The 10,040-nt window shown below is 34.5% G+C and overlaps 1 protein-coding gene and 1 non-coding gene across 2 annotated transcripts; one reads left to right on the forward strand and one right to left on the reverse strand.

Moving 5' to 3' along the window:
* The first annotated feature begins 5,035 nt into the window (after nt 1-5,035).
* Nucleotides 5,036-6,125, forward strand: LOC110923164 (zinc finger protein 1). Its single transcript, XM_022167341.2, has one exon. It carries the CDS (start codon nt 5,138-5,140, stop codon nt 5,975-5,977), a length of 840 nt encoding a protein of 279 aa, XP_022023033.1. The 5' UTR covers nt 5,036-5,137; the 3' UTR covers nt 5,978-6,125.
* A 3,594-nt stretch (nt 6,126-9,719) lies between these two features.
* On the reverse strand, nt 9,720-9,826 carry LOC118489806. Its single transcript, XR_004887820.1, has one exon. It is a non-coding gene; the product is annotated as a small nucleolar RNA R71 (small nucleolar RNA).
* Nucleotides 9,827-10,040: the final 214 nt, after the last annotated feature.

Raw genomic sequence — 10,040 nt, forward strand, 5'->3', positions numbered from 1 at the left:
AGCAATCAAGGATGATGCTAAAGGATTAAAAGGAATGACAAAGGAATTAGAAAAAAAGGAACAGATGGAATTTGGAGTTTCCATAAAAAAAGAATTTGGGTATCTATCCAAGGAAACCTACGAAACATAATTCTAGAAGAGGCTCATAAATCCAAGTATACGATGCATCCAAGAAGTGACAAGATGTATCAAGATCTAAAGAAGAATTTCTGGTGGATAAGAATGAAGAAGAACATAGAAAATTATGTTTCTAAGTGTTTAATTTATTCATAAGGTAAAACTGAACATCAGAAACCCTCGGCTTACTTCAGCAACTGGAAATGCACTTTTTCGTCATGTGTCCGCCACATCACCTAATGGTGTACTGGTTCACCCATCACTTCATTAGTTAGGTATTAATGACCTAATGATTATCAGTTATAATCTTTAAAGCATTATATAAAAAAATAAGTATCAAAATAATATAAACATAATTCGTTTCATTAATCTATAAGTAAAACATAATTCATTTCATTAAACTATAATTAAAAAGATTACAAACGAATAAATTAAAAACAATACATAAGAACTAGAATAAACGATCTAATTGTTTAAATGTGCACGCAAAATTCTCCAAGCCGCAAGATGACGAAAGCTTGTGTTCTGATGTGTTTCGTACTCGATACATGCCGCCTCAATCGCTTGATCTTCAGTCATGCCCTCTTCGCAGTTGAGGGCATTGATGAAAAGCCTCTCAAAAAACCCACAACTTGCTCGTGTCGTAATAAACCTTCCAGTAATGTGATTCAAATTACGATTATTTGCACGAACTTGATGACGAAAGTGAGTCAAAATCGCATTCCAAATAGTAGCATTATTTGGAGAGTGCCCTAACTCCACAACATCCACCCAACTCATTGCCAAAGCAATATCCTTCCTTGGTCCATCGGTTCCCATGAAATTGGATGAAAATACGAAAAAGATAATACTTTAGGAGAGTGTTTGATGAATAAGTTAGTGAGTTTGTGTGTGTTAAAAGTGTGAAATAGGTTTATATATAGAGAGTTTTTTAAATTTAAACAAAATATTTTCTTTTTATTTAGGATAGTTACTGTTCAACGGTAAACTTCCGCAATACACCCAAACCCGCGTGGTCTAAAGCACAAGCCAGACAAAAGAACACCCAACCAAGAGGATGAGGGCGGTGTTTCACTCGTGGTTGAAGCATGGTGGGCAAACAACGCGGCCATTAAGTTTTAAGCTTGGTGTAAAAGACATAGAATCACTTTCAAAATTAATATCAACACACGTGCATGCAATATTGATTTCACATACTGTTACACAAGGCCCATCACATGTCACACATACTGTATTACTATTACACGTAGTGCTACACATTGCCTATCACATGTTACACACCCATACAAAGATAATAGCTCGCAATTCTTGCAATCTATTATGACCTTGCTTGGGGTACGGTGGTAGGCTCTAGAGGTTTGCTTTCATGGCTGTAACACAACTTTACAGGGACAAAAGGATTGACGCGACTGCCATCGCAATTTCTAAAGACCCCCTAAATATCTATGTAGCATTATTGAGCATAGTTGATTTGATTGTTTGTTTTAGCGGGACTTTAAGAAAATACACGAGTCTCAAATTAGAGAAGATAAGATATTTTTTTTGATTTTTAATATACAAAGTTTTTTATTAGAAAGTTAACAATGCTTTCATTTTAAAAGAAACACACGAATAGGATAAATATAACTGATTAAGAGACATTAATAAGAGTTGAGTTGAGTTGAGTTGAAAAGATATTTCATAGAAAAAAATAATGAGAAATATATTCTTTTAAGACTTGTATTTAAAAAAGGGGGACAATTTTGGACTTGAGCCGGAAACACGGCATAAAAATTAATATTTTTTTTGAGTTTTCCTATCTAAATATGGTTAATTAATGGGTTGGATACGAATTAACTAGAACTAGGACTAAGACCCGCCCGCGTTGCGGCGCGGGTACATCGTAAACATTGAATGGATTAGTCCAAACGTTATATGATGTATTAACCATATGAAAACACACATTCGACGTATCCAGTTGAACTCAATGTAACCTGTATAAACATTGTTATTGGATCAAACGTAAAGTAAATGGAATTCATATCGAACAATCATAACGTATTATATGTGACCCAACTCATACATAGAAAATGTAACAGGTATGAAGGAAAATATGCACATGTAATCGAAAGAGATTAATTAGAGCTTTCGGAAAAAGGGAGAAAAAGAAACCATAATTTGACTCCACTCGGTTCGAAACAAACTTTACGAAACATACATAAAATAAACATGAAAATATATTATATTTGACCTAAATCATTTCCCACAAAAGTTTACATCAAAACGTAGAACTTGAATTTATACCAAAACGTACGTAAAAATATGCACGTAAAAATGGTTTCTTTAAACGAAAACGTAATATATTTGACCTGACTCGTCTATAAAAAAAAAGTTTACGTCGAAATATAGAACAAATCATATTTATACACACCCGTACATAAAATATGCACATAAAAATAGTTTTTAAGTAAAGGAAGAACAGGGGTAAACCGAAAGAAAATATTAGTAAAAAATTTAATAGGTTAAAAACGTTCGTAAAACCGTGCCAAGTAGCACCAATGCCACAACGCCATCGACTCTAAACATCGCAAAAATAAAATAGATAAAATGGTAAAAATTACACAGAACGAAAAGTAGACTAAAATCGTTGAACCACGCAAACCCGTTACAGTGTCTTAATGCAAAGAAATTAAGCATAAACGTAAAACGTAGAAAATAATAACTTAGTTGATCTACGACCCGCCCGTTGCGGCGAACTTTTCAAAAGAGGAAAAATGGATGCGTTGCGATGGGTCTGTCAAATATGAAAATATAGAGCAAAAACGTTGAACCTCACATGCACGCTACGACATGTTAACTCGCAAAATTTAGAACGAAACGTAAAACGAAAAATTTGCGAAAGATAAAAAGTATGGGGGACCAAAGTTGTAAATAACAAAGTGTTGTGTTAAATTATAAAATATGGAAAACTTTGAGTTAAAAGTAAAAAAAATTAAAAGAGGTTAAAACTTAAAAGATAAAACTTTTGGGTTAAAAGTGGAAAAGTAATTTTTTTTTTTGAAAAACTCTCTAAGCACAAGTTACAAGTGCTAATGCATAAAAAACTTACTAACTTATATATGGAATAATAACACGTTTAATTAAATAGATCGATCTATGAACCCATTTACGCCCTATTTCACCTGGTTAATTATTATATCTCATCAACCCAATTAACACGTTTACATCTTGATAACTACCCAGCAACCGTTTTCATACGTTTAGATAAATGAGTTAAACGAGTCGTGTTCACTTTACACGCACGATTATGATTATAAGTATGCTAGCAAAATTATTATTATTATTATTATTATTATTATTATTATTATTATTATTATTATTATCTAATTAAAAGAACATGATTTACTTGTATAGAGTGGAAGGTATCAAGAAAGTTATTGTAGTTGTATGTTATGCAAATGGAAGTTGTACCCATAGCATGGATTCTCCAAAAGGAGCAGTGTGTTCCTTTTGAAAAAGATGCTATTTCTAACTTGCCAGTTAACTTGTGATTGGATGTCTTCAAAGTTCCCACCTGCTGTTTTGTTTTTCTCCAATGACAAATGACTAAGAGACAACCCTTGGCCCATTTTGGAAGTAAATATTTTTGTAGGACAAACTAAAATAAGGGAATACTGATTTTTTATTATGTATTTCCATTATTATATTTAGTAAAAGGACGTAAACGTATTTAAATTCCATTTCTCATATTACAAACGCACGTGTTAGCGGTCACATAATTGAGTTAACTAATTAGATGAGGTTGAAAACAATAGGGTTTCGTGCATTCATCTTTATTGGTGCCATAGTTTTTCTTTCTTTTCGAGAAAAAGGAAAAGAACTTAAATGATAAACTCATGTTTATCTTAATAAAAAAGAGCTTAAATGATAAACTCACGTTTATCTTAATAAAAAAGAGCTTAAATGATAAACTCATGTTTAACTTAATAAAAAGCTTAAATAGGGACAGAGCCAGGCCGGTTCAACCTTTTTAAGAGCTTAAACGATTTAAAACCGAGGCCTTCTTTATAGAAAAATAGTTGTTTTCTTAAGATTTTAATACATGAGAATATATGGGATGCATATCACATATCAAAGTTAGTAAATTTAGTTAAGAAAGCCGTTATATAATTTCAAAACGCTAGAGGGCCCAACCTTCAACTTATTATTATTTTTTACATTATGTAGTGCGTATTAATTAAGATTGTAGATTTGTAGGTAAGAACAAATATGTGTTATAAGTGCAAATGGGTGAAATTTTTACTTATAAGAAACAAAACCTAATTTGATTCACATGTTTTTTTTTTTTTTTTTACAAATCTACAATCTTGATTAATATGCACTACTTCGCTATATAATGTAAAAAATAATAATAAGTTAAATTATATAATAAAGTTTTTAAAATTTTTACATTAATATGTGAATCAAATTATATTTATATAATTAAACAAACATAACCCGGTAAAATCTCACCCTTATCAATGTATATTGAAGCAATCAAAGCCTCCATGTTAAAGACTATTTAGTGTGTAATTTTCCTTTAAATGTATGTTTAATTAACTGCAGAAAAAATCAAGTCACTGTAAAATTATGTACAACGTATAAATCAAAGCATTATGATTGTGCTAGCTAGATTAGGGCTATATTTGCCTCAGGTGAAAACTTTCCCCCTAGAGATAGGTATATTGCAAAAATGATTAATTCCATAATAAGGTACCACTAAAACAGCACAGAGTATAAATGTAGTAACATAATTAAACTGCATTTTTGAACTATTTGTGTCAGATTAAAAGCTTTACCTAAAACTGTACTGTACTTTAACTGAAATCATGTCTCTTTAGTCTTTATCTAGGAAACCTCTTTCACATAGTATTTTTCCACTTAAAGCACAACTTTTTCCAATTAAAGCACAAAGCATTCACTTTCCTTAAACAACTTCTTTCTCAATTCTCCCCTTTCAATTTCACACACCCCTTCAAACCAAGAAAGAGGCCCAAGAACAATGTCAAATGAAGAAGAGTTACTTTCTTCTTGTGATGCCGAATTTAGAATAGCGAAAAAGACTGGAACTTGTGATGCTGATTTTAAAGAAGATGATGAAGAGGAAGAAGAAAGAGATGTAGAAACTTTTGATGGTAATGATGAATCAAGATTGAATCAAGAACTGAATCTTATAGACAGTTTTAACATGGGCAGTTCAACAGAAAGTACAACTCCACAAGTATCAGAAACAACTGAACCTAGGGTTTTCTCATGCAACTATTGTCAAAGAAAATTCTACAGCTCACAAGCATTAGGTGGTCACCAAAATGCCCACAAAAGAGAGAGAAATCTTGCAAAAAGAGGCCAAAGATTAGGGTTTCTTTCAACTCCAATGATTTCAGCAGCTGCAGCTTTTGGCCATGCATATATGCAACAACAAAACCACCATGGTCAAAATTACTGTTCTACCCTTTCATCACTTCCTCTCCATGGCTATAACAACAACAACAACAACAATAGATCTCTTGGAATTCAGGTACACTCCATGATCCACAAACCTTCTAGTTCTATGTTTTCGGCTTCGAGTTCTTCGGGTTTCAAGAGCTTTTATGGACCAAAAGGATGGTCATCAAGACCTCATGTTGATCAGCAGCCAGCTATAGGGAAGCTCAACTTGGCTAGCTACACCTCAACTCTCACGGCAGCTCCACCGTCGTCCCACGGTGGCTTTGGGCGGTTTGAAGTGCTTAGGACAGGAATAAATTCATCTGTTAAAGATGAGATTGGTGGTTTATGGTGGCCGGAGTTGAAGATTAATCAAGATGAGTCACAAAAACTTGATCTGTCCCTCAAGCTCTAGTCAATTCAGTTACATTTTTTTGTTAAATCTTTGTGGTTGAGAATCCATTATACTTATGTTTCTTTTTCTTTACTTTTTTGTTTATTTTTTTTTAATTTAAGTTAATATAGTGTGTATATTTAGATCTTGGAAAGATTGTTTCAGGGTATTGTTCTTTTATGTTTTTTTATTAGTTTTCATCATTTCTAACCCACCCCACAAAGACAAAGTGGGGATGGTTAGGAAGACGCATGAAGTATAGTCCAAAGAACCAACCAGAACTATGTTTCATATATTATTGTTATTCCCCACAAGTCTAGTTTAATTTAATTTACTTATAATTCAAATTTGAACATTCAATAATCCTTTTGGGTCTAACTTATATTTATGGGTGAAGTAAAATAATTGTTGTATTTAACTCCTAAGTAAACCATTTTGATGTTGTCCGAGTACATAAAGGAGGGACATCCCGACTTTAATGTGTACTCAAAGAACCCTATAGGGAGGACACCTATAGGGACAACAAAGATCCTCTCTATAGATCACCCTATAGAGATGACATATCGTTTCTATAGGGTTTTCGTACCTTTTAAGCTAGGCTACCTTATAGAGACGACATATCCTCTCTATAAGGTGAAAATAATTTTTTTTTGCTTTTTTTTTTTGTTTTTTTTTTGTTGAACTGGAAACTTTAAAAAAACATTTTAACTTATAGAGACGACATGTTGTCTCTATAACTTTAAATATTTTTCTTTTAATTTAATTTCATTAATGATCAATATGTATGAAAATTATAATAAAACTAAAAAATAAAGTTTAATCTATAACAAGTTCGACTATTCAAAAAATTATTTAAATTTAGGCGGCATAATTTCCCACCATTCCAAATTTTTTTGTGGGAAAAAAAAGGCTAACCTATAGAAAGGACATCTCGTCTTTACAGGGAAACATAATTTTGTTTTGTTTTTTTAGTTTTGGTTAATAAATAATTTATTCTTTATTTTTAACTAAAAATATATATATTTAACCCTATAGAGACGACATGTCGTCTCTAAAATGTTTGAAATAAAAATTTTAAAAAATAAATAAACTAACCTTTAGAAAGGATATATCGTCCCTAAAATGTTTAAAATAAAAATTTAAAAACATAAAGGAGGGACATCCCGACTTTAATGTGTACTCAAAGAAATTAAGATAAATCTTGACATTTAAAAGTTAAAAAATATAGAGTTAAATGCCTGATTGGTCCATGTGGTTTGCAAATATTGCGGATTTGGTCCCAATTGTTCAATAATTAGACATTTGATCTAGTGATTATAATTTTTGCACTCGTGTGGTTCTTATCACTAACCTATGTTAAGTTTTCCAGTTAAGTATATGTGAAATGCTTATTTTACCTTGAAATTAAAGATAGAACAATTAAAAAAATAAAAAAGAAAACAGATGGGCCCATCCTTATCTTCTTTTTAATTCCATTTTCACACCACACTACTCCTGCTCCACCGCTTCTTCTTCACCTTTGTATTTTCTTCTTCAACCTTGCCTAAAACTCTGTTGTTCATCTATTTCTCCCCTACGCACCAACAATAAAACCACCAATTTCACCCGATTCAATACCACAAGCCTTCAATTCTTTACCCGCCAGTCAGATAATAATATGCGAAAACTCCATCACCAAACCACCAGCCTCACAGATCCAAACCTAAACCTAAAGAACATGTATTCGGTTACCCCACAAACACCGTCGAACACATCTACCACCGGTGATGTGTGTAAAATGCAACATATAAATTATATCAAATAAGGCATAAAACTAACCATTTTTAGTAGTAATGTTGGAAAAAGTGTGCTTTTGTCTTCCTTTTGTATTTTCAGGATTAAATGAGCGCAAATGAACAAAAGAAGCAAAAATACAGCTAAATCTAACATAAATACAAGGAAAGGAATAAACGTGGCATGCCTGACCCCTCGACAGCATCTTCCCAAGCAAAAACAAGAGATCAGAAGGCTGAACACGCCCCGTGCCCAGCGGACACGGGGGCGTGCTCAAGTGTCTATATAAAATAAAATATTTACACCAATCATATATCTACGGTCTATATAGAGATATGTTGGCTACCTGGTCGGGGGTTAAGAGAATGGTTTGATAAGGTTCTTGCCTTGTTCAGTGTATAGATCCTGCAAGGACCTGGGTCAAGCTTACTAGGACCTCCTTTAATACCCACTGGTATTGGATGGCGGGGGTGCGAATGGCTTGATCCCCTCATATGTAAACTACTATTAATACATTAACCTGGCTACTTGGGATTGTATCCCTGCTGACTCAAACCACTTAGCCGAGGGTAACGTCACCTTCAAAAGAGGGGTCTACCACTTTACGCATTAATAACTTAATTAATTATCTTTCAATAATCCAACCCTTTAGGATTGTATCCTTGCTGACTCAAACTACTGGGTTGAGGGTAACGTCACCTTCAAAAGAGGGGCCACTACTATAACTAAGATAATCTCTTAAAAAGTGGAAAAGTGCGGAAAACATCAAAGGTTACACTAAAGGCGAGTCGGATCCAAGTGACTCATCTTGTCTATCTGTTTTTATTTGATTTTTATTTTCAGCATTTTTAGTTTTTATTTTCATGTTTAAAACCTTTTTTCCAAAATTTTGATTTGATTAGACGTTGAGGATAAACCGTATTAAAAGCTCATGTGTCCTTGGACGACCTCGGTATCTTACCAACGCTATACTACGCTCACGATGGGTGCACTTGCCCATATGTGTGTTTAGTGTTAGTAGAATATCGTGTTTTATGAATTTAAAACTTGACTAAAGTGTTAAAAAGGGCTAAAAAATATGCATAAAAACCTATAACGCTACACACGCATCAAGTTTTTGGCGCCGCTGCCGGGGATACAAGGATTTTAAGAAAGTTAGGAATCAACGACCTAATCGTTTTTCTTATTTTTCTATTTTTTTAGGATTTTTCTAGAATTTTCAGCTTCTGCAGACTGCAGCACGGGGCGGTGCCTGGTCGGACACGGGCCGTGCCCAGCATTGTTACTGGCAGTTTTTATTTTCCGAGTTACATAGAGCTGAGCACGGGGCCGTGTTGTTGCAGCACGGGGCCGTGTCAAGCTCTCCAGTAACAGGGATCCGGAAAACAATCACTGTAACTCCGACCACGGGCCGTGGTGAAACTTCTGACCATAGTTCTTTTTGTTTTAATTGCAGGACTTGGAACCCAGGCGCCACACCTGAGCTTTCTACGTAGTGTATGAGCTCCAGTTCCAGTAGAGACATAAAAGAACTTCTAGACGAACCCGAACGCTTTCTAAGAAAAAGACTTAAAGCTAAAAACCAAGAGAAAGTTTCGGGGGACCCACTTCCAATGGCGGATCAACGTACCCTCATGGATTACCTACGGGCACCGTAGGTAATCTTTGCGCCGCTATCAAGGCACCGAATGTCGATGCCAACAACTTCGAACTTCGGCCGCATTTGATCCAAATGCTCCAAAACTCCGCAACTTTCCACGGGCTTGCGGACGAAGATCCCCATTTACATATTACCAACTTTTTGGAAATATGTGATACTTTTCGGATCAACAGAGCATCAAATGACGCCATCCGCCTACGAATGTTTCCATTTTCACTAAAAGACCGAGCTAAGGCTTGACTTAATACCCTCCCAGTTGGTTCGGTAAACACCTGGGATGAATTAGCCCAAAAGTTTTTATATAAGTATTTCCCTCCTGCTAAAACGGCTAAATTAATGACTGAAATTAATACATATTCACAAGAGGACGGGGAATCCTTATATGAAACTTGGGAAAGGTTCAAGGAGCTACTAAGAAAGTGTCCTCATCATGGTCTTGCGGTATGGCAACAAGTATCCACTTTCTATAATGGGTTGCTGCCGCACACAAGACAAACACTTGACTCTAGCTCCGGGGGACTTTTAGGTAATCGTCGCCCAAATGAAATTTATAATCAAATTGAGGAAATTGCTCAAACCAATTTTCAGTGGCACACTCCCCGAGGCACAAAATCTATTGCCCCGGGCGCCCATAAGGTTGACGAAAGCACC

The sequence above is a fragment of the Helianthus annuus genome, chromosome 2 (assembly GCF_002127325.2).
Source record: "Helianthus annuus cultivar XRQ/B chromosome 2, HanXRQr2.0-SUNRISE, whole genome shotgun sequence".
In the NCBI taxonomy this organism is placed as follows: domain Eukaryota; kingdom Viridiplantae; phylum Streptophyta; class Magnoliopsida; order Asterales; family Asteraceae; genus Helianthus; species Helianthus annuus.

Bases quoted from the DNA above. Each gene is read 5' to 3' on its own strand.
- LOC110923164 (XM_022167341.2), top strand. From the start codon at position 5,138: ATGTCAAATGAAGAAGAGTTACTTTCTTCTTGTGATGCCGAATTTAGA.